Source organism: Barbatula barbatula, assembly GCF_947034865.1.
Source record: "Barbatula barbatula genome assembly, chromosome: 14".
NCBI lineage: Eukaryota > Metazoa > Chordata > Actinopteri > Cypriniformes > Nemacheilidae > Barbatula > Barbatula barbatula.
Window position 1 is genome coordinate 22,401,428 of NC_136777.1, and position 24,940 is coordinate 22,426,367.

The 24,940-nt window shown below is 39.8% G+C and overlaps 1 protein-coding gene across 3 annotated transcripts; it reads right to left on the reverse strand.

Moving 5' to 3' along the window:
* Positions 1-655: 655 nt before the first annotated feature.
* On the reverse strand, positions 656-15,911 carry zfand4 (zinc finger, AN1-type domain 4). Of its 3 annotated transcripts, XM_079473159.1 has the most exons (11): positions 15,705-15,888; positions 15,495-15,579; positions 14,445-14,752; positions 10,480-10,555; positions 9,872-9,939; positions 9,500-9,689; positions 7,986-8,124; positions 5,815-6,816; positions 5,461-5,506; positions 2,881-2,998; positions 791-1,746 (listed from the first exon to the last, which is right to left on the reverse strand). In XM_079473159.1, exons 3-11 carry the CDS (start codon positions 14,626-14,628, stop codon positions 1,611-1,613), a joined length of 1,959 nt encoding a protein of 652 aa, XP_079329285.1. In that variant the 5' UTR covers positions 14,629-14,752; positions 15,495-15,579; positions 15,705-15,888; the 3' UTR covers positions 791-1,610. The 3 variants fall into 3 exon arrangements, with proteins under 3 accessions (XP_079329284.1, XP_079329285.1, XP_079329283.1); XM_079473158.1 differs by lacking the exon at positions 15,495-15,579 and having other exon boundaries at positions 656-1,746; positions 15,705-15,911; XM_079473157.1 differs by having other exon boundaries at positions 15,495-15,911.
* Positions 15,912-24,940: the final 9,029 nt, after the last annotated feature.

A 24,940-nucleotide genomic window follows, 5' to 3' on the forward strand; every position in this document is an offset into this window, starting at 1 on the left:
TACTATGGTGTGAATATGAATATAATGGTTTGGCTGCAGGAACACCTGAAGGCTGTGTCATTACTTGGAAGCTCTAAAGACATCTTCAAAATACCTGTGTCCTCAAAGCTCTGTCTTAACATGTTGTGATTCATCATTATGTAATATTTGGTCTATGAACCGCATGTGATAAATTAAAGCAGTCCGTGACGTGTCTCTTAAAATAATGATTACTTATTAGTGTGCACATGCCATTTAACACGTAAGCTTTTCTGGTAAAACAAGTTAATCCGGCCCTTGTATTAAAAGGAAAACATATTTCCTTAACAGGGTTTGGACGAAGCTCTACAAATCTACAAAAAAAGATCTGTGTTCTTTTATGATACGACAATAAACTATTCTCGTATTTTTATAACAATAATGCAAATAATGCAGTCTTGATGTAGAACAGAAACAAAACCTCATATATAACAAAACCAGCTATATAACAATACTGCATGAATCATCCTGACTCCATCTGTTGACTGCACAAGACTAAAAGATTTTAAGGTTATTTCAATTTTCTGACAGGTAAAAACATAATACCATCAATTGTTTCTGGACGATGTGCTATGATTTAAGTACGATTTCTAAAGTCAACAACCACCAAATAGTCCACTCATCTAAATTGGTTCATGCAAGAAGTTGGCTCACGGCAATATCCCATGTAGTCCTATCAAAGGAGAGAAAGCATGTTCGAACAAGACCAGTACATAATATAGTACCTGGAATTGCTGTTATGACCGAAAACAGCCAACCAGACACAATAGTCAATCAGTAAAAACAAAGGAAACACAAGGATATTTTATTAGCTTCATCGTCTGACAATTACAGAAATACATAACTGCTACAATTGCCTGAGCAGCTTTTAAAATACTAAGGTACAAAAAGGATAGTTTGCCATGACAACCAGTCGAATGTTCGCATCTTATCACGCCAAGCCCTATGTTATAGAATGCTACATGGTCAAAACTGCATAGTGTGTCCGGTACAGCTGATACGGAATATATCAGTACTCAGAGTTCAGCTTTTTATAACACGAGTGTGCAGTGCTTGGCATTTTCCATGATAAGAAGAGTGCTGCTGGACGTGATAAACCAAAGAGGAATAATGAGTAAGAGCTATAAGAACATTCAAACAGGAAATATAACATATCATTAATTACAAGAGACAAACGGCACATGGTTCAATCACACCCCCCTCCCACGCCCATAACAAACCCATCTCCACGAGAGATATTCTGCATTACCAAAGTGCATCTCTGCAAGAAGTCAGACCTATTTTAAGAAACACAACACGCAGATATATATATATATAAATAGATATGCTTGGAGTTGTGTCATTTGATTTTTTACAAGGTTGATAGAATTGTACTTTTAAGAGTCTATTTACACGCAGGGTTTTTGCATTAATATAAACACAACAGACTATGGTATGTTTTCCGAGGCAATCAGATGAGTGACCACCGTTCTTTCTCTATTATTTTAAAAGTGTATTTCAAGCAAGCATGGTGATAAAAGCACGCATTGGTGATCAAGGTTGTTTTGTGTTTTAATGGTTGATCTGTAACATGGATCTGATGTACAGTGCCTTCATATTTTGGGCAGCTTTGGAGTGCTTATCATGGGGTTGGTCTCCTGTAGAAAGCGGCGACCTGCGCTTTTGTAATCGTAAGTGCAGTTGTGGGTCTCTGCGTAGCGGTGCACAGAACAGAAGATGTTGCCACACCTTATACAAAGACATGAAGAGATAGGGTAATGAGCATTGTGACAACATTAACTTCACTGGAAATCTGTTTAGAAATGCGCATTTGCTTGTTTTTCTCAATCCAAAAAAAGAGAGCTAAACTAAATTTAGAAATGACAGATAAATCATTGACATTCTATGAACAATACCCAGATGACAACAAAGCAATTGCAACATATAGAATTGGGCGATTCTCACGAAACCCTGTCTCAAACAAGGTCTGTCAAATTCATTTCAAAACACATTTACAAAAAAGACCTTTCTTTACTTTACCGTAACCATTTTATGTCCATTTCAAAGCACGTTATGCTAAACAAAAAAGAAGTCATGATGTCTAAGCAACTTTATATTCATACAAAATTAGAAATTAATAAAGTATATTTTCAAGGAGAATTATTAATATAAATTTTAAAGTATGGAAAACTACCTGTTACGGTATTAAACATGACATTTTTTGTCAAGATATTTACTCGTTTGCTCTCAGACATATCTGGAAATAGCATTGAATCTGAATATGAATTTTTTTGTGCAAGATAGTAAAACACAGTTATCTTTATTGAAATTCTTTTTTTTGTGTTACTAAATTATATGTTTAATATTTAAAAATCTTTCCTGCCATGAGTATTCAATTGTGAGAACCACAAACCGAAATGTTTACAAAAAAATGACTATATCTTATGTCACAAAAGTCCTTGTAACTTAACCTGCACTCCTCAGAACATCAGACTGACATTTTTTTAAATAAATAAATGATAAAAACGTGATAAAAATTTTAACATACAAATGCACTATAAAGGAAAATAAATAAAATGTCATTGCCTTTTGCTTTCGTATCTGTCTGGATAAGATATGGCACGGGGCGGATTGTTAAACACAGCAGTGACAGAAGGTGTCATCATCAAAACAAGCACATGACAAATGAACAATTACAGTAAATAAAGATTACCACCTCTGCACAAGACTAGCTCGGTTCTGTCATGTGCACATGTGCACGCACCCCAAATGAATGCATATCATTTATTTCCCTTCATGATAAAAAGCAATCACTAACTTTAACTGTTGTGAATTAATAAAAGCATCGGACCGATAGAGCAATCGCCCGTGGCAGCACCGTACCTGCATTCATAGCTGGTGGCTAAACCAGTCTTCTTCCCACACAGGAAGCAGTGCTTTGAACTCTTCTTCTTTGTGCCACTGGGAACCTTCACAGGTGGTAAGTGATGTGTCGGAGTGCCTAAACAAATGATTTCAGATGCACAGAAAAACAAAGCGAGTTATGACAAAAACACCCATGGAGAGGAAACAACCTTGTGTTTATTTTAAACATTGCATTAACGAAGACACTGTATGTAGAAAATAATGAGATATCGTCCCCTACCAATGGATGCTAGAATATGCACTGACTGAGGTGTAGAAGCGAAAGAAAGTCATGCATTATGAAAAAAAAGAGTGTGACGTAATGTCAGGCAGAAGCACTGGGGCATAATATTGAATTTCCAGTCATGTCCTTGCCACAATATCTCTTCCATTATTTGCTATCACTGTATTTTCAAGCCACTGACAATCTTAGATGTGTCAGAACATTCAGAAATACTGGCAGTAAATGTCAAGGAACATTTCTCAAGTGTATCAGCACCAACTGTTGTGGAACCATCATCCAGACTATTACAATGTCTAATCATGGCACACAGTCTCTGTGAGAATCAGTAAAGAAGTGTCTAAATACACCGAAGGCATGTTTCTGTTTGTTTTGTGTGTGTGAATATTTATCTACGTGTCTCAGTTGTGGTATTCATTTTCCGTTATCCTGTTTCAGTCAGGAGTTCTGCTCCGTGTGATGGTGAATATTTCATTAAAAGCCTGTCAGTTCATTGCTGAGCTCATTTAACATGCAGCAGCTTCTGTCCCACCCCTCAAGTTGACCTCCTGGACACCACAACACTTCCCTGTTTATCCACTATATGAACGCTAACAGCAGATATCTGCAGACAGTTTCTGTAGTGTGGAAATGGATTTGATCATGGAAAAATCTGTTATATCTCGAGAGTATTGCACCAGCCAAAACATATCATGAATAAACAAGCGGGAGGCTGATGAGGTGTAGATCTTTATAAAGGAAAGGTGTTAGTAATCTGAGAATCTTCCTACAGGTGAAGATTTACCTAACTTCTGGCGAATAGCCCCTAACTTAATGATGTTGTACATATTTAAACAACCCAACTGTTGTTTGATTGCACAATTAAAACACATGAATTTTTAAAACTGTGTTGCAAATTAACTCTTCCAATTCCAATGATTATATCACATAGGTCATGTGAATCAGTTGGGTAATGTTATTGAAATGTTTATGGTTATGATATCTAAATATTTGAGTTGAGTTTACATTTACATTTATTCATTTGGCAGATGCTTTTATCCAAAGCGACTTACAAGTAGTTTTTTTTATACAGTGGAACATTACTGCAGAGCAATCAGGGGTAAGGTGTCTTGCTCAAGGGCCCTTCAGTCATGACCTGCTGGTACTGAGATTAGAACCGGCAACCTTCTGACCACAAGCCCAACGCTCTAACCATTAGGCCACAGCTGACCCTTTGAGTTTAGACTGCATATGATACAAAACACAAAAACTGTGCCTCAAGCATCTTGTGTCACTGTATAATTCGCTGACATCCACAAAATAAAATACAAAACATGTTGATCACACCTCAATTCAATGTCAGTGTCTCAGGTAAATTAAAAGGCAACCTTGCACGAATCTAAACATTCTGTCATCAATAATTCACCCTCATGTTGATTAAAACCTGTTAAAATCTGTATGTGACTGTGGAACACAAAAAAATATATTTTGACAAATGTCTCCAATGTTCTCTAGTTACCAACCTTCTTCAAAATATCTCCTTTTGTGTTCTGCAGAAGAAAGAAAGTCATACAGGTTTGAAATGACATGAGGATGAGTGAAGTGGAAATATGAGATGGACGTCCTGGTTCTCTTTCCCTTCAGCCCAGTCCCGAATGGACATCTGTATAGAGTTTTTCCAATGCTAGTGACTCCATTTGTCATCACACTTCTGATAAAGGGACGGTTCCCTCAAATTTTTAATTCTGTCATCTACTCACGCGAGTTTCATTGTTTTGTCCAACGCAAAAGGAAGACATTTGGAAGAATGTCAGTAACCAAACAGATCTCATTCGCCATTGACTCCCATAGGATTTATTTTCCCTACTATGGCAGTAAATGGGGGATGAGATGTATTTGGTTACTGACATTCTTCCAAATATCTTTCTTTGTGTTCTGCAGAACAAAGACATTTTTACAGGTTTGGAACAACCTGAGGGTGATTAAACAGCATTTTTATTTTTGGGTGAACTATCCCTTTAAGATAATGAATTTAATACAGGTGACTGCTGGCATGTTTGGATGCCTTCACTAAATATCAGAAGTTACACATTACTCAAAATGTGCCATTTCACTTAGAAATGTGCATGTGCAGTTAATGCAGTGGCCTGTGGATGTAAAGATGGGTTTCACAGGCCTGAGCATGACAGGTGTAAAATGTTTAAAGAAATGATGAGTGGAAAAGTGTGACACAGATGGCATTACTGTCAACAACTTTTAAAGTTGAATCGTGAGATGGTATCCCGACTCATTGGTGTCACACGAACAGCACACACTGTAAATAATGTCAACCCACTCACCTGATCTTTTTATTGAGCTGGAGAGGCAGGCTGAAGAGCTTGACGCCTGCAACGACAAGATCTCGCTTGATGAAGCGTTCACGAGATAGCGGCGGTAGTATTTCTCATTAGCTGAAACGCCAAAACTAATGACTCGCACTTGTAATCCGTCTTGTACATTGTATAATGTGCACCGTGTTTCTTTCTATGAAGGCTCTCTAGTATCTCTCATTTGTACGACAGCGTTCACGTGTCACACTGAGTTTAAAGCATCTAGCATTTCGCGCTAAGATAAAAAAACATTTGATGGTGTATAAATGGTGAGACTAGGAACAGCAAAAGCCACGTATCAGAGACAACCAGAAACAAACTCACCGTGTACCCAGCTGTTCTCTGTGGGGGAGAGATCCTCCTCAGCAGGTCCTTCTGCAACAGATGCATGTTGGTTGGGAGGTGGGCGGCACCCGCCAGTGAAGACAGGAGCTCCGCGTTGCTTACTGAGCCCAACGGCTCTTTGGTGGCATTGTTGGCCATCTTGGTAATGTCCCGGGCCTCGCTCTTAGAAATCACATTTTCATGCGAGTCAACTTTGACCCCTCGCACAGATGTGGACCGTGATGGTGATAGAACAGGGCTGTTGCTGGTCCTGATGCGAGGACGGGTTGGGTTGACCTGCAAGGCAGCCCCTGTGAACTGAAAGTGCTGGGGTATTTCAGATTGGGACCCCAACCTCTCACTGCCAATCATCCACGAGCCGACAGTGCTCGAGTTGATGGCTTGGGAAAGTAGAGGAGCTCCAGGGGTTGGATCCGGCACACTTGCTATAGCATTCAGACATCTCTCGCACTCTCTAGTGGATACGTCCAGACTTAAAGGCTCAGGAATATTGAACGGAACAGGTTTGGAAGGCTCAATCTCTGGTAGCGTAAGTCTGTCACCCTGGAAATCTAACTCGTCCTGAATCCCCGGTTTGGATAGAACGGATACAGGTGGGTACACACAGTCTTTCATAACTTTAGGCCCTCTCACATCCAGCCTGGACACTTTGGGAGGGAGTCTAATCTTTCTGGGTACAGGATGATCCCACGGTTCATCAGCCTGGAGCATGTATACGCTGGAAGCAGCAGAGGAAGGATGAGCTCGCCTTGAGGGAGAGGGACTCGAGAGAGAAGCGAACGGTTGGCGGGAGGAGCCAGCAGCAAGAGATGAGGCTGCAGGTTGCTGCAGGTCGCCAAGTGGAGGTAGATGCGTTGAAGAGGAGTGGCCTATCTGGGGAAGGACACGAAACATTCGGTGGTGTCGGGCAGAGCCGACGGATCCGCTGCAGGGTCGCGGACCCACTGGAGGTCTGACTTTTAATTTAGCAGTCTTCTTGGGCTGACAAACATACAAGAAAAACAATCATATGAAGGTTTATCAATTAGATAAGCACGGAGGAAAGACTGTTATAGGATAAAAACTATGAACAAAAAGGACAGAATATAAACAATTTTGAAAATAAAAATAAAATAGATTTTCTAAAGAGGTGGTGATTGCCGTGGCAAAACGTGAATGCTAACATAATGCTAGCATGTTTTAACATTATGTAATAATGTAATAACATCAATGTAATGTCCCAATAAAATAAAAAATTACACTGCCTATTTTTTCATGAAATATTGCAGCGTTTATTGTAAATAGTTTATGAATGTGGGTCATTTTATTTCTAAAATTCGGGGTCGCTCATAATCTTTAGCTAAAATCTGAAAATGCGCTTCCTTCCTGTAATGACTGTCCATCTTAAACGACAAATGTTAGAAGGCTTGGGCGGACCGTCTGTGCAATGTCACCTACATCTTGTATGGTCCCTACCTCTTGTACGGTCTAAGCCCAGGTACATCTACAGCCAATTTGGGGTTTTGTTCTGGTCTTGACTGATTTGGGACACATCACGTTCGCCTCTCATGATTAACTTAACTTCAAAGCAGTCATGTCCACTACTAGCTACAAAAATATATCTACCGAATTATGATTTGTATCGCAAAATCTCAAACAGATGACCCATATCTCATCGCATTGTCATAACAAATAGCACTACTTGTCGGCTTGTATACAAACTAGCTATCGGCAGAAGCAGGCAGCAAGGAAATGTAAAAACTTTGCATAGTTCTGAATAATGAACTTTGTGTGTAAATCTGCTGAGCTGGTAGTTATTACAGCGCCTGTTAATCAGACACAGCGTGGGATGGGCGATGCTCCTGCTCCCTGAAACCAGCGGGAAAACTGTGCTCGCTCCCCTACTGCTCCACCAACACATCAAATCAGACTGACAATAAACTCACACTTCTGATCTATTATTGAACTACTCTAGTCTTGCGTTCTTTCATACACTAGTACTAAGGAATTTGGTAAGCATATTTGTGTATCATGTTCTTTCTTGGACTGATCGCTTCTGGTTTATAAGCAGCTTTGAATAGGAGTCTAAAAGATGAATACATGTAAATGGAGGTTCAGGCACTACAGATTTGACAAAGGGTTTATGGGAAAGATAAATAGATGCGCTGTACCTTTTTGTTAAGGTTCATATTTTCCATCTTAGCCTTGAGCAGTTTCATCTTGTTCATTGTGATAGAGTTCTCCAGCGTCTGCTGTTCTAAAGACGTGCTCTCCTCCTCCTCGGTGTACACATTGTGTACCAAGCCACCGCTGAAACAAGAGTGTTCAAGCACAAAGTCTCGCATTCAATCCGTGTTTAATAGTGCTGCTCATTTTCCTTACGCCGCACTGAATAATACAATCTGCTGCATTCAAACACAATACATAACGGGAGGGTTTTATGAAAAGTCTCTCAGCTGTGTCGAGGCCTTTACTGGTTCATTAGTTTTGTCTAACAGATTCGCAGGATGATGTGTGATCAATGAGGCAACACCAGATGAACACTACTGTTCCTCCGCTCTTAATGACTAAAAGAGAAATCGAAACAACACAAGGAATCTCTTTCCAGTTCATAATATTCTGCAGATTGCTCGTCTGTATAACCTCCTAACCAGCTCTGCCATATTAAAAAATAAGTTTCTAATACAGAACACACTGTCACTTGTTGCGTAATTCAAAGGTAGGCTATAGCCCAACAAGATTACGCTAAATATAAAATGTCATGGAAATAAATAAAAGCAAATTGTTCAGGCTTGTTCGGTGCAAATTTAAAGAGACTTAATGAAAAATATAACGGAACGCTGCGAAGTACAAATTTGCCAGTATTTTTGCAATACAAAAGGCACGGTATAATACTTTTTCAGTAATATGATGTACGAAAATGTTTTTAGCATTTAGATGCATTTCGTAATGAGCTAATATTGTTAATAAAGCATATTGTACATGCATTAAACTATAATTAAACACTTAGGTTGGTATATGATCATCATGTTTATATCATTTACAATGTTTTTCTCAATAAAAACAATCTCTAGTAAACAGTCGGGTTAAAGTCGACCCGGTGTCTGCACAGAAACAGGCGGGCTTCTCCGCAGCACGGCAGGTGCACACAGTTTTAAAGGTTGGTAATCGATCGAGTTTATTGAAGCGCTGTGTATTTCCGTGTTAAGAGTGTTGATACAAGTAATTTCAAGTTTAAACTGAGCTTAGAAGCAGACAACACGCTTCTCACATCCAGATTGGTCATTATTTAAAATGTGCTGGATCGTTTTTGACACGTCCTGGGTATATATATTAAACATAACGCAATGCTTGGTTAAAAATAACCCAACCATGAGTAGACACAACTCAGCAGTTGGTTCGAAAAAACCCAGCATTGCATAATTTTAACCCCGCAGTATCTTCTGTCCAACATTTACCCAGCATGGATCAAAAACAACACAGCACGTTTTTTTTAGTGTTTAGATAGTTAAAACAAGATAGATAGTTTGTTTTCAAGGGTACAGTTTTTAAAGTTCAGTATTTAAATGAATCTGTTTGGCCGACCATTTCTTAAACAACATAAGATATGAAAACTTAATTTCTGCTTCTATTTTCAAGAAAGCAGAGCAGAACTTCATGTGTAGTTTCTATTCCTTGCACTGACCTGACTGATTCAGATACAGGTGTGAGCGTTCCATCTCCTCTGTCCAGCACTCGGAAGAAATTGAGCTGATCTCCCTCGCGGTACACCAAAAGAGTGACCTGTTTATTAGGCAGAGACTTCTCCCACATCTCATCTCTCCCTGCATCGATGCAGTCAGAGATATCCCTCGCAGAGTCATCCGTCACTGTCACTGCAGGTAACCAGAAGAAACAGGATGCAGGTCATGATAATCAATATCACAGCTTTAACTAACTGCATGCTTCCTGGAACGGTAATGAGTTTTATCTTGACCTCGGATATCAAAAGCATTGTACAATGGGAAGGATAAGAAAGCAGCGACAAAACCAGCCTGCAATAAAGGTGGAAACCCACCTCGTCTGGTGTTTACTGGCCCTCCCCTCATGGCGAGGACTAGCTTGAGGGTACAGCCCTCTGTGATGCTGGAAACACAACCAGAACAAAACTCAAAGCAGGCAGAATCGCAAACCTAAAAATCAAATTCTGCTTATTAAAGAAAAACGCCCCCATCCCCCCGAACCCCAAATATTTTCTATACACCACAAAAGAAGATACTGTATGTTGAAGGATATCAAACCCACGGCAGAGATTTTAGTGAATGATGAATTTCAGACACACAAGTTATCAAAGGACTTCAAAACATTAAGCACAATTCATCTGGACTACTTTCACGGTTCTTTTGTCCTTTTGCTTGTGTGAAAAAAGGCCCTCCGCGAAACATCTCCTTTTTGGTTTAGACATAAAAAAGAAAATCTTAGTTTTCAAAACAACACAGAGGATAAGTAACAAAAGAAATGTTATTTTTGGGTAAACTGTTCCTTTAACCGTTTCGAGGGTTCTGTGTTTTTGTCATATCAAGTGGAACATGAGGCGCCCGAGCTACATCCTCTAATCTTACTTCCTGGATCCCATTGTTCTCATTTTAATAAAAGAGAAACAATGCCTGAATAAAGTGAACTTACCTATAATCATGCAAGCAGAACTCATCTTCAAGTTCCATCCCGTTCCAAATTAAATGCTGTTGGGAGACAGGGATACCTGTGACCAAAAATAAGACATCAGATGAGTAAATATAACAAACATTCAACCATATGCACAGAAAAAGACAAACCAATTACTCATGCTACACAATAGCAAACAAAAGAGCTGCTGGAGGATAACAGGAGCGCGAGGTGAACATCTGATTATCGTTAATGGATGACGAAGTGGAATGCCTCTGAACTGCCATCGAAGACAAGGAGTGCAAATAAAGCAGAGAAAATAACACCCAGACATTATGAGTGCACAAACTCTATGTACTATGGCATTTATAATTGTCACAACTTTACAAAAGGCTTTCAAGAGTTGGTGAATTTCAGACAGATGTTTGTGGAGTTGTTTATGGAGCAATCTTAGCTTTTTATGAATCACTGCATTTGCGGTAAGTAAGTGGAATAAGATGGTTAATGATCCATAAAGCATCTCTATTTTTAAGGGCCTGGTACAAAAATAATTATGCAGGATACTGAAGCAACAGAGCAAACATTGTGGAATGGCTAATGCTGTTGGTCTAACAGCTGTTTCTAATGGGTAGAAAGTATGTGGAATCTAGCAGGAATATGGTCCTAAGTACTTTACTCGCATCTTCATCCACAGAGGTTGTGCCAGCAGCAGAACAAACACGACTCACATCTGCCCTCTTGTGTACGCAACAAGCACATCAAAATGGTCCTTCCATGCATCACACTGGGTCTCATAATGCCACAACCACATCCGAAATCTATAACCCCAGTTTCACAGACAAGAGCCAGACTAAAACTGCAAATCTGAGCTCTTTCACTGAAAACAACTTGCACTGACATATCCTTAAATGTACCAATGAAATACTGCCGCTGCTTTGTCTTGAGATGCACACCATGACTGTTTTGACTACAGCATGTTTATAAAAGCTGCTCTAATTTAAAACAAAAAAACGGTCTTCATTTACTCACCCTCGAGTTGTTACAAATCTGTATAAATGTATAAAGAAACAAATCCTACTATGGTAGTCAATGGTGCCCAAGGACTGTTTGGTTACAAATGTAGAGATTTGGAACAACTTGAGGATGAGTAAATGATCGATTTTTGGGTGAGCTGTCCCTTTTTAAATAAGGCCTACTCCTGGCTTAATCCAAGCCCGGTCTGTGACACTAAGGCATAAAATAAACATTTGGTCAAAGGTCTTGTGGTGGCTTGTATTTCATGTATCTTGCGTTTGAGGGCATCGGTGTACTCCTAAATGTTGACAAAACTCACTTGTAGCAGATATACACACCAACCTCTCTTCTGAGAATACAAAGAAACAATTTTGACTGCACTTACTCAATTTGTCCAATAAAACTATCCTGAAAATAAAAATTACCTTTCACTCCCATCATCACTGTCCAGATACTCCATGCAATAAATTCTGCCAACGGATGTCATAGCAACAAAAGACTATTGGTTTGTATCCAACCAATACTCCAGTTTCAATTAAAAATGGAATATGTGAGGACAAAAGAGGATATTTTGAGAAATGTCTCAGTGGTTTTGTGTTCATGCAAGTCAATGGGGGTTTCATTAATCAAAATATCTTCATTTGTGCTCTACAGATGAAAGAAAGTCATACAGATTTGGACTCAAACAAGTAAATGATTGAAGATTTTTATTTTTTTGTGTGAACTGTCCCTTTAAAATGCTTAAAGGAGACTTATGCGACATCTAGTGGTGAGATTGCGAATTGCAGTCGCACTGTAGAGCAGTTTGTCCATTTAGGGCTACTGTAGAAACAACATAGAGAATTCCATGCAAGAGGACCCATGGTGTATGTTGATAGAAATAGCTCATTCTAAGATAATAAAAACATAATGCTTCATTATGTCTTTATACACCTTTGGACACAGTTATGTATATATATTGTATTTCTGTCAATAGATCCTCCAAAAACTACACACTGGACCTTTAAATTTGTCAAACAACATTCTCTTAGTCTTGTTGTTCAATTTACTCCAGCGGTACATATTTAGAGCTCATGTGCACCTGTAATGTGGCACACTCAATACTATGAATGCAAATGTTGCACCCATAAAGGTAAGTTTACCACTTAATCACTGGCCAGCACAAGCCTCTGAAAAATTTAAGTGAATAGATGTGGTTTATAGTGTGTAAAAAGAAATAAGACACCATGCAACCGACCAAGCACATGCAACACAAAACTGCTATCCGTTCCCAGAGGGGGTAGTTTTTTAAGACATGACCAGTTGGAATAATGGCGTAACCGTGTGAGGTGGTCAGAAGGCTTAGCGTGCGGTGTGTGTGGTGTATTGTTAAGGAATAAGGTGTAGCTTGGCCATTGTTTGGAGACAAGCCCAGTCATGCCATTTAAAGAGTCCATTATAACAAATATCTTGTTTTGCATTTCATTATATTTCCTTCACATATTAAGTAGTATATATACATCCAAGATACTGGTCTGTGCAAGAAGCATTGAAACAAGCAATGCAACAGGCAGCAACATCAACCCTATGACCATAAAGAAAAACACCAAACCTGGTAACCCTGGATAATTGGTCAGCAAACCAGAAACCAATGAGACAATGTCACGTTTAAAGGCCCGTGTCCTGTTTAGAAAAGCTGACTGAATGCGTCCCTCTCTGGGATTCGGAACTAATGTTTTTGCCCATTTTATTTCACACTTATCAGTGAAGTGTTTTGTGTCAATCAGGCGCGCAAATGAAGTACGCTCACTCCAATTTTCAGCAGAACTTTCACATGCACGTCCTGGGAGACGGACCAAATTCACCTCCTGTAAACTGTGATATAGCTGAGCCTCTAAAACAAATAAATGATTGATCATTGAAAGAATGCTTACAAAGATGCATTCAACCGTTCATTGAATCCGTGTGATTAAAGACAGAAGGAAAGAGATGCTATTTGGGTTACCGAGTAATAACAAAGGCAGCTAATAATGAGAACGATCAAGGCAGTTTATTCTCATCTCATTTTTGGATTGTTCAGTTGTTAAACTTACAGAGCAAATGCAACTGCATGAGTGGATCTGTTAAACAAACACAATTCCTGGCAATACTCTGAGCATATCAGCTGTTAATAAACAACTCAGTTTCTTCAAAACCTGTATACTAACAGAATATACATTTAGGAGACTTGGGAAAAAGCCAATCGTCAGAAGTTCTGACTGACTTTTAATGAGGATGTCATGTGAGATAAATTCTTAAAAATTGATTTATTAACTAGAATCTATCCATAGGAAAAACACTTAAAACTATCAAGGTTCAGTCTATATTAGTATGCCTCGATGTAAACAGATTCTAGATTACATAAAATGTGTGGTTAAATTATGGGATCTGTATTTCTAGGTTTTGAATTTGTCTATGGACTTTAAGGTATAGCTCACATAAAAATGAATATTCTTTCATCATTTATTCATCTTCATGTCATTCCAAACCTGTGTGACTTTCTTCTGCAGAACAAAAGCGAAGATATTTTGAAGAAAGCTGGACCAAACAACAATGGACCCCATTGACTTCCATTGTATGGACACAAAACCGCTGAGACATTTCTCAAAAATTAAATAAAAGAGTCATATTAGGGTTTTGAATGACATGAATGTGAATAAACTATTATATATTTTGTAACTTTCTTTTTATAAAACTTCACCAGCAATTGCAGCGTGTCAAAGGAAGTACAACTATTCAATCTCTTATTGAACTATATATACGTTTTACGATAGCTTTAGAGGTGTATCAGGTGGCCTTAACTTCCCTCTAAGCATCAAAACCTGCTTACAATGCAAGACCACACTTGTATGCAAGCAGTATGTCAAGCATGGAGAAAGTGAAATCTCCCAGTTACACAGTATCAGAACAGCTGTGAGGCTGCAACATCCTTAAGGTCAAAAGCGGCCACATACCCTCCAGTCTCTGAATCTTGGCCTTGACCGAGATGACCTGTTCAAAGGGTGACACGCGCAGCTGGAAGCAGGTGCCTGTAAGAGTTTCAATGAACAACTCCATGGTCTCGCGGAAGGGCAGCTTGTAGTGCACCACACCTAAATTGTCATCATTGAAAAAAGGTGGGTTTCTCTTGTCGGTCATTTCTGCACGGGGAGGCCAGCGGGGCTCAGGACGAGACAACAGTGAACCCTGTCCAAGGTGGGGGAGTGACGGCTGTGATCCCACCTCTGTCACAGCACGAACACATCATGCATGAAGCTAGAGGCTGTGGACAAGAGACAGGACAAAGAGCTTTCAAATCTATGAGGTTATACCAACAAGAAGACAACAAATACCAAATAAGAGCATGCACGTCAAATGTTACGCTAACACTTTACAATAAGAGTTTGTTTGTTAAAATGAGTTAACATGAACAAACACCAAACAATACTTCTAGTTCATTTGCGTAAACCGGTGGTAAAATAAAAATAATTGCTATTATGCCATTTTAAACATTCTATAAATATACATAATAGTGGTTACCTTATTTATACTGTGCCACACCATAGGACACAATACGCTATATTTGTCAACTCTAGATGTACACATTTTGGAAGAGGTTGGTTTGATCATTTAGTAATGTAATAAATAGTTAAAACCAAAAGCTGTATTTGATAAGTTAATAACCAACATAAACAAAGATTAATAAACGCGGTGTGTTGTTCATTGTTTAGCTAATGCGTCATCTTATGTTAATGAACGAAAGCGTAACCATTGCAATATAAAACACAAGAATCACTTTTTATGTTTAAAAATCCCTTAAAATTCACACACTTTTGCGCTGAATTATGCACAACATGCGGACATGCCCAATGAGTCTGACGTTACACACCTTCCATTTAAAATCCAACAATTCTTATGTCGAAACGCAATACATTTTGTACAAACCATAAATTGACATCGTTTGGATATTTTAAAAAGCTTTGTCACTTTTCCTTGTAAACAATCCTCCGGTGTCATCGTCTTACCTTGACAGTATCATGAGATCGGCTGTGAGCGACACCTGGATCTGATGTCCCAGTCCTCACACACCCCAAAAGGTAAAGGCTCTCCCTTTAAAGGTGAACGCGCTCGACAGTTACCTTACTGTATATGTACAAAAACTAACTATACATGATGCTTTAAATCTCTTTTGGTGGCTAGTTGTTTTAGCAGAGACAGTCCAGCGAACTACTCACGGATGCCGTCGATTCACGACTTCCTCCTCCACCTTTGCAGTTCACGAAGTGTGAAACGTTTTCTTATTTTTCGAATCACGAGCAATTGCTTTTGTTCCCATGTCAAGCAGCTCAAAGGCCCATTATACAGAATATATACGCGTAAGGGGGACAGAGCCAGCCTCTTGCGATGCTCTTGATCGACTGTGAGCAGAACGAATTATAGTAGCCGTTGTTAAAACAAGATCCTTCTTCATCCAATGGCAATAAGCGGTGGGCGGGACAACACGCTCGGCTCCTCCCTCCGTCTCCCGGATGTTCACCCTGGTCACCCTGGCAGCGTCAAACAATTGACTGCCTACAAGTGACTTTACGTTTCGGACAATAATACAAAACAGTGAACATGTTAAATGCGTTTAAGATTACAAGCTTGAAAGATTTTAAATACGACACATTATGAAAAGCAGAAAAACAGCCGTTTCTTCGTCAAGTGTGCGAATTTCAATGAAGACCTCAACACTTATAAATTTTAATAAAATATATTTCCTTTAGTTTCCAAAAATCATTTGACATGCGGCACGAGAAACGTAAGCTCAAGCTATAAAAACATAAACGACAGAAGATGGACATAGAATTGGCACTACATTGGAAAATTAAACCCTACGGATGAGAAATGTCTCCAGTCTCGATCAAAACAGTTTTAAACAAATCTCGTATTTAAAGTGCTGATGAAAGACACATAAAACCGCTGCGCATCAACGCCAGTTCATGTCAGCAACATTATTTACCATTTAAATGACTTACAGATGCCATTCGACATTATTCTAGTTTTGTTTTTTCTAAAAGCTACTCATTTTAGTTTATACTATTAACAAACAGTGTTAGAATATGTCTACATTCTTTAAGTCCGTGAACTTTGCTACACAGTTAGAAGAAAACGGTTATGAAGTAGGGCTTAGTTTCCCCCATACACGTTCAAGGGATCATCAAAAATATCGTGGCCCGTTTCCGCAGCCGTGCTGGGATCCTGGTTCTTCTTAGACTTGGGGGGCGGCTTTACGGTCGGTTTCAGAGTTGCAGCTGAGAAAATGTCATCTATGGGAATATAAAAAAAGGTCTGATATGTGTTTTGCAGAGTAGCACTTTTCATTTCATAGCAAATGCAAAGAATCACATCACACTACATAGAAAGAGAATAGTGTTTGGCAAAGATAACTAACCCATGTCATCGTCAAATATTGATTTTGTCTCCACTTTCTTCTTCGCTTTCTTCTCCTTTGGCGTTGTGGTGGTAGTTAAGTCAGCAAAAATGTCGATGTCATCATCAAACAGACTTGCATCCAGAGACACTTCCTTCGGTTTCTTCCAGGGTTTGGAATGTTCTTCCACTTCATCCTGTAAAAACGAAATGATTAAAGTGAAAACCGAACATTAGCATATCACGCAAGTGAATCAAAAAAGGATTATCACCTGAAAAATGTCAGATTTTGTAGTGCTGATCTCCATTTTAGATTTTTCTGTACTTTTTCCTGCTCCAAAGATATCATCATCGTCGTCTTCTAGGAAGGACATTGGTTTGGCCTTCTGCACAGGCTTCTGTTTCACCGTGGCAAAAAGATCATCCCCATGACTGTCAAAAATAGATGACGTCTGGTCTGTCTTTGAGGCTATGATGGCTTCTGTCTTCACTTCCTTGTGGCCTTCCTCGGGAGGCTTTGTTTTGTGTTTTGAGGAGGGAGGAGGCTTTGTCAAGGGCGCGGTGGCAAAGAGATCATCAGAATCAAATAGGTCACCGAGACGTTTCTTCGGCCTGACTGCGACAGGGGTGGCAACAGGTATAGTGAGTGCTGAAGGTCGCAGTGAAACAGGGTTCAATGGAGGGAGCGAAGAGGCCATGTCTGACTTCTCATATTGGCTTTCCCCAATTGCCTCTTCAGACTCCTGTGCTGCCAGATGTCTTGCTGCTCTCGTCTAAGGTCTCCGTCACCCTGCACCTTTAGTAGACTCTGAAGACCGAAGAAATAAATTAATTGTGTCTCCGTAAATAGGGTTTAGAAACACTCCTGTCTGACCTACCTTGTTAGCATTCTCAAGCGTGTTGACCTGAACCGGTGAGTCAAAGCTTAGGCCACTCTCACTGGAGGTTTGACGATCAAGGATGGTATCAGCAGGCCTGGCAGATGCAGGAAGGGAAGAGGACAGTCCAGGGACTGCAGCGACAGCTCCCGGAATCCGTGGAACAGTGCCTGGCAGAAGGCTGGACAGCTAAGCTAGCCTGAAAGAAAACAGACAGGTCTTCACATTTGTTTCACAACTTAAATCAATACAGACAGAAGCCGAGATTAAGGATGAGCACAATGTCAGATGTAGAGTCCTGCATGAGTGTTTTCCGATCATTTAGATATTATTTGCAGCACTGGCACAAAGACAGACAATATTAAGGCAGAGATACAGGCATTCTGATATGCCCGAATATAATGTGAAAATGTTAACACGTCAGGAAATATTGTGTGCAGGCCGATGTGTTTTAAGAGATAACATGCATTCGGCGGGTGTTTCGCCCTGTAGAAATATCAGAGTCATGCAAGAGTTAAAAAGCTCCATTGTTGGAAGATAAAGAGAAGAGATACTGTATTTAGAAAATATAAGTTACTTGAAGTTCTCCGATCCTTGAGGTTTTTTTGGGTTTTAGAGAGCTTGTAGGCTCCTGTGCAATTAAATAATATTAATTATATTCCAGGCAACCAATAATAAAAAACTATATTCTTATTCATAGGGAGCAAAAATGTATGTCAAGTAGGTTTTATGTGAGCTAAAACCATATGTGTTTAAAAAGTAGTGTGTTTATTTTGCTAGTTTAGTAATTATGTAGTAAATGAAAATGTTTGATAAATATACCTTGTTTGATGTCAATCTTTTTTAGGTTTGCTGTGCTTCTCTGCTACTTTCTAGATTGTAAATCATATATAGATATAAAATATCAGTATACTACACTTTGCAAAAAACCCCAAACAAAAATCTGTGGTTCTCAACTGTATTTTATAATAAGAACCAAATCTGGCAACCGAATCTTGGTTTTTACATTTCTCAGTAGTTTTGTTCATGGTTTTGAAGGATGAGGGCATGTCACACAACCTGTCCATGTTGGCATTTGTGTTATTCGACCTCTATCTGGTGAGAAATTAATTCGCACCTAAACATCCTAGAGTTGTTTATTATAAGTCAAGAGCAATTCACATGGGATATATCTCCTTATTATTTCTGTAGCTGCCTAAATGTTCTTATTTTCTTTCGAAAAACACACATTTTTGACACTAATTGAGAACCAGCACAGTTGAATTCACTTTTAATTCTCAAGTTTGAAACAAACAGTACCGGAGCAGCTTTAGGTTTAGATGAACTGAAGAGATCATCATCATCTTCATCCTCTCCGAACAGCATTGGGGCAAGAGGTTTTACTGAGCTCTGAGACGACACCTGCGTAAATTAATTCATTTCTTTTTAACTATAGATTCAAATAAATACTTTTCATTCATGTTGTACTCTTTTGGAGGTTTTAGAAGACAGTATTTCACCAGAATTCTCATCTTCATCATCATCAAATAGACTCAGAGCTGTTTTTTTAGTCCTGGCCCCCTTACTGTCCATTGGCGGTGGACCCTCCTTGTATAGATCCTCGCCATCAGAAAGCACTTCCTGATTATTCAGTTTACGTAGAACAAGCAGAAAGTACAGACATGTAATCCTTCAAGCGCTTATTAGAAGTTTAAAACAAAACATTTCTGTCTTTACAGAGGACAAAATTCGGACTTGTCTTGGTCTCGACTCTTTTTCTGAATTCATTTGAAAACGATCTCGCTCACCTTCCTTGTATCTTGCTTGCTTCCTAAAATGTCAATTCCACCAAAAAGACTAACTGCTCCTGCTGCCTTCTTTATCTCAGTGTTGTTATCAGAGGATGGAACCGATTCCACAGGCTTCTTCTCGTCTGCTGTCTTGGCAGATGCTACGATGGGCAGAATGTCTTCTTCTTTAGATTAAAACAGGGAGAGAGCACCTTAAACAGAACAACAGACAATTTAAGAGACACTTTTTAAAAAAGAGTTTACCATATCACTTTGGCTCATCAACTAGAGGTGCCGCGTCCGGTCACCCCGACAATGCCAGGATGGACAGAAATGGGTAAAACGGCAAACAAAATTACAAAAGAAACAAAAGAACCACCTTCCAAAGGCTACCCTTTAGGCGCCCACACAAAAAATAAAATAAAACAAAAGACTTGAGTCACACACAAAATATGTAATGGATAATATACTTAGCACGACTCAAGTCAAATAAGGAAAAATATATAAACCACACAACGAAAATCAACTCAAATGAAAATCCAATAATGTTTAAAGAAAACTGCAGAAAGGAATGGTGACCGCTAGGTGGCTGATCTGACTCCTGTTGGATAGTCACAATACATAATCGACACTCAAAGCTTTCCACCAAAGGCCCGTAATTGTCGGTCCAGCTGATGGAGCGCGTTCAGCACCGTGAACGCAACAGATAGACGAGGCACCAAGCACAGCGCGTGTACGTGCAAACTGGAGGAGTTAATGACACTTATGTCTCCGTATTCAATAGAGCAGACACAGCCAGAACAATCCCGTCCCACTTTAAACCAGAGGTTTAATCTCGGTAATCAGATGATCGCGGAACAGGCAGCAAAAACGGAACATCCCACAGAGGCTTAGATGAACCCAGAGCCCACTGTAACGTCCCTCGCACGTTGGCCCGCACCTTAAATATAATGAAATATTAATTTGGCCAACCCAGCTACTAGCAATCCTATTTTAGTCAACTGTTAAAACATACCTGTAGTGCGATTCACACAGCACTAAAACTGCTGTGTATTAAACAAGCATCAAATCGACCACCTCCCACAAGGTTCCTCTGTCCAACCTTTAGCAAAAAAAATCATGTAATCCCTGTGAGGCAAGTCCACGAACAAACTGTAGCGTTAGACATTTCTGCAGCAGTCTTTCGCGTGATCTCAGTCACCAAGATAGTTAGATAACTTATTCACAGGAGAAATAATCAGACGGATCATCAACGTCTCTTTCGGTCTAGGAACTCTAACACACTGTGACCGTTCTTTTTATTACTGCGCATGCTCACAATAACGTTGTAATGACATCATTACGCAGGTAAATTAACATGACTTTGCCACATATATTATCAAATATGCTCAACACTCCCACTCATAGACATGTTTATAGCTCTCTATAGTGGTAAATCAAACAAGAAAAACAATAATTACGTATCTTCCAAAAAAACATTTTACATACTGGCAGTAATAATAAATGATCTAAAAACATCTGTTAGTTCACATTATTCTCCAAATAAATACCCCTTGAAGTTCTCAAACTTAGCCTTTGTCACTGGCTTGGTAAAGACATCAGCTACCATGTTTGCAGTAGGGCAATATTCTATAGATATTTTCCCTTCTGTGTGTGCAGATCGTACGAAGTGATATTTTATATCTACGTGTTTACTTCTCTGCCTGCATACTGGGTTCTTAGACAAAGCTATCGCCCCCTGGTTGTCCTCATATATCTTGACTGGTACATGCTGGTTACTACTATCAATCCCTTTAAGTAGTTGTACAAGATACATACTCTCCTGAGTAGTGGCTGCTAGTGCAATATACTCAGCTTCACAGGTGGACAATGCTACCGTTGATTGTTTTCTACTCTTCCACGATATGACTGGACCATTGTCAGTTAAGCTGAAACAGTATCCAGTTGTGCTCCTCCTATCATTTTTATCAGCTGCCCAATCAGCATCACTGTACCCCTCAAACTGTAGGCTTTCCTCACATTTTCGGTAGTTTAGTTCTTGATCTTTAGTACCATTTAAGTACCTCAGTACTTAAGTACTTACTCAGCCCAGTACTTACTCAGCCCAATGCTGTTGCTTTGGTTCTGCTAGGTGTTGTGATAGTTTACTAACAACCCAGCTCAGGTCAGGTCGAGTACATGTCATAATGTATATCAAACTACCTACTATCTCTCTATATCCTGTTGAGTCAACAATTTCACCCTCATTGTCAAAATTTAAATTTTGCTCACATGGGGTGGATCTTGGTTTGCATTCAGACATTCCAAATTTTGCTAACATCTTCTCTATGTGTCTCTTTTGAGTCATTTTGATCTCTCCCTCACTCTGTTTAAAGTCAATACCCAGGAAGTGTTTAAGTGGAGCCATATCTTTCATCTTAAACCTTCTTTTCAACATCTCTTTGACATCACTGAGTAAGGTGTTGTTACTCGCCGTTATGATTAAGTCATCTACCCACACTAACAAAATCACTTTTTCATTCTCAGATTCTCTGCTGTAGACACAATGATCAGCATCATTTTGTACAAAACCATTATTAGTAAGGTGATCATGCAGTTACATGTTCCAGTTACACCCAGACTGTTTTAAACCATACAATGACTTATTGAGTTTACACACTAAGTGTTCTCCTGTTTTTGACTTGATCTCAAAACCTTCAGGTTGCTCCATATATACATCACAGTCTATTGGAGCATGGAGGTAAGCAGTCTTTACATCCATTTGGTGTAGAGTAAGATCCCCCTGTACAGCCACCTGCATTAATGCTCGGATAGAGGTCATGTTGGCTGTCGGTGAAAAAGTCTCTTTATAGTCAATTCCTTCCACTTGACCATATCCTTTTGCAACATATCTGGCTTTACAAGTCTCAGATCCATCTGGGCTCTCTTTCACTGTATATACCCAGCGACCTCCCACTGCTTGTTTGCCTTTTGGCAGTGGCATTAGAGTGAAAGTCTCATTTTCTGTTAAAGAGTTAATTTCCTCTTTCATCGCATCAGTCCACATTTTTGACTTCTTAGAGCCCATAGCCTCTCCAAATGTTTTAGGTACATCATAAGTCACTCTATAGAAATAATCTACATTTTCACTTTCATCATTATTAGCTTTACACTGGTACTACTTAAGATTACTCTCTTTAGGCTGTCCCTGATCCCAGTTGACTACCCGCGGTGGTGTAACTTCATAACTCTCAATGTTGTCCCCCATGTCACAACCTGTCTGAGTTTGGCTATCTGCGCTACCTTTTACGATGAATTTCACCAGCCTATGTTTAAGGACTTTTCTTGTCTCAGGATAATACACATTATATGCTGGGCAATATTTGTCATAGCCTACAAAGATCCCCTTTTTGCATCTAGAATCTAACTTCTTCTTATCCTGCATATATTTGTAGCACTCAGAGCCAAATATCTTCGTGTGCATCGTGACATCTCAAATAAGGTTCTCCAACCTCTTTCAGCAGTTCCGTTTTGGTGAGGTGAGTAGGGTGCACTGGTCTCGTGCCTTATCCCTTTACCTCTTAACAGAGATTGGAACTCCTGCCTGGTAAATTCTGTACCGTTATCCGATCTTATGCATTTTATCTTTTCATATGGGGCTACGACTGCTATGAATTTTTCTGTAGCTTTTGTCGTGTCACTCTTTGTTTTGATAAAGTACGGAAAAATCATCCCACTGTAATCATCTGTAAATGCTATAGCATATCTATATCCATCTTTATCTGCTGGTTCTATAGGGCCGCTTAAGTCTGTGTGTACTAGCTCTAGTACGGTTGTAGCTTTAGCATCTGCCTGTCTGTTTCTACTTTGTGTAAATTTGCCCTGTGTGCATGTTTCACAGTTTTGATTGGACTTGTCATTTTTCCCTTATATCATCATCAATTTTATCACCTTTTCTAATCTTGCAACATCATCAAAATTACAATGACCAAGTATCCTATGCCACGTTTGAATGTCATGACAACCATATACATCATCAACATTTTTATCTTCTACAGTGCTAAGATAATACAGCCTACCATACACATCCATTTTGAACTTGGTACCATCCTTGTGGACCAGCCAGTTATCACCGTCCTTGAAGTGCATCTCGGCTCCGTTAGCTGTAGCTGACTTGACTGAAAAAATGTTTTGTGGAAACGATGGGATGTAGAGACCTTGCTTCAGCCTCGTTTTCACTTGTCGTCCCTCGCTGTCTAGCAAGTAGATTTCTGCGTCTCCCCTCATCTTTGCCATCCCGTTTACCTTGGTTCCGTCTGCAAGCTCGATCATGAGATCCTCGGGCCTGAAGCTCTTGTCGACTGTTTTGAACTTTGTGGCATCGTTGATCATGTGTGTTGTGGCGCCGCAGTCGACCATGAGACCTTCTTGTTTCCTCTTTGAGTTGGACAGTCACTCATCTTGAAGAAACAGAAAGATGTAGGCTCTGCCTCTGTCTCTCCATCAGCTTTCTTCACACGATCACGGCCTCGACCACGCCCCCTTCCTCGCTGTGGTGTGTCCCATTTTCGATCATCTCTTCTCGCCTGGAAATCGTCAGGGCATGTCCTGGCCATGTGTCCCTTTTTACCGCAGGTGTAACATTCGACGTTAGTAAAATCCATTTTCTTTCCTTTCCCTCTTCCACGTGATCTCGTTGCTCCGCTAGTCGTCATCACGTTGTCTCTTTCTACGTTCATGTCACAGTTCGCGTATTTTTCAGTACTCTCGTAACTTCGCAGTTTTGTTTTAAACTCGCCGAACGTTACAATGTCATTTGTTTGTGTGATGTGCACGACGAATGGCTTTTATAAATCAGGTAGCCCTTTTACTACCATAGCTAGCTGAAGCCCATCACTAATATGCTCGTCTGCTCTTCTCAATGACGTGAATATAGTCTCTGCTCGAATTATATAGTCAGTGACTGTTTCATTGCTAGCCTTATGGAGTGAGGAAAGTTCACAATACAAACTCACGACGCGGGGTTTGTCCTTTCCGGCATAGTGCTCGCGGAGAATTTCCAGTGCTCTTCTTCCATCACGTTTTGAGTCCCTCATTACCAATGACAGACTTTTGTTATCTAGGCATTGCACTAGCTCTGCATATGCCTGTTATGATCCAGTCCTTCTTCCTATCCTGTGCTTCCCTCTCCTGATCCCACTCGGTATTTTGCACTCACACCTACTTGACGCACGCACTCATCACACACTCTCCTCCAGCTGTTTCTTGTTTCCTCCTGCCTTCCGCCAGATTCCGCGCACCTGTACTCTCTTCCCGGTAATTACGCTTGCTACTTATTTCCTCTCTTTTCCCTATCTCTTTGTCAGATTGTTTGTTGTTTTCCTATGAAAGGAGTTACCCTGTCCAAGCTCTCCTGTCTTCTCGGGTATCGTT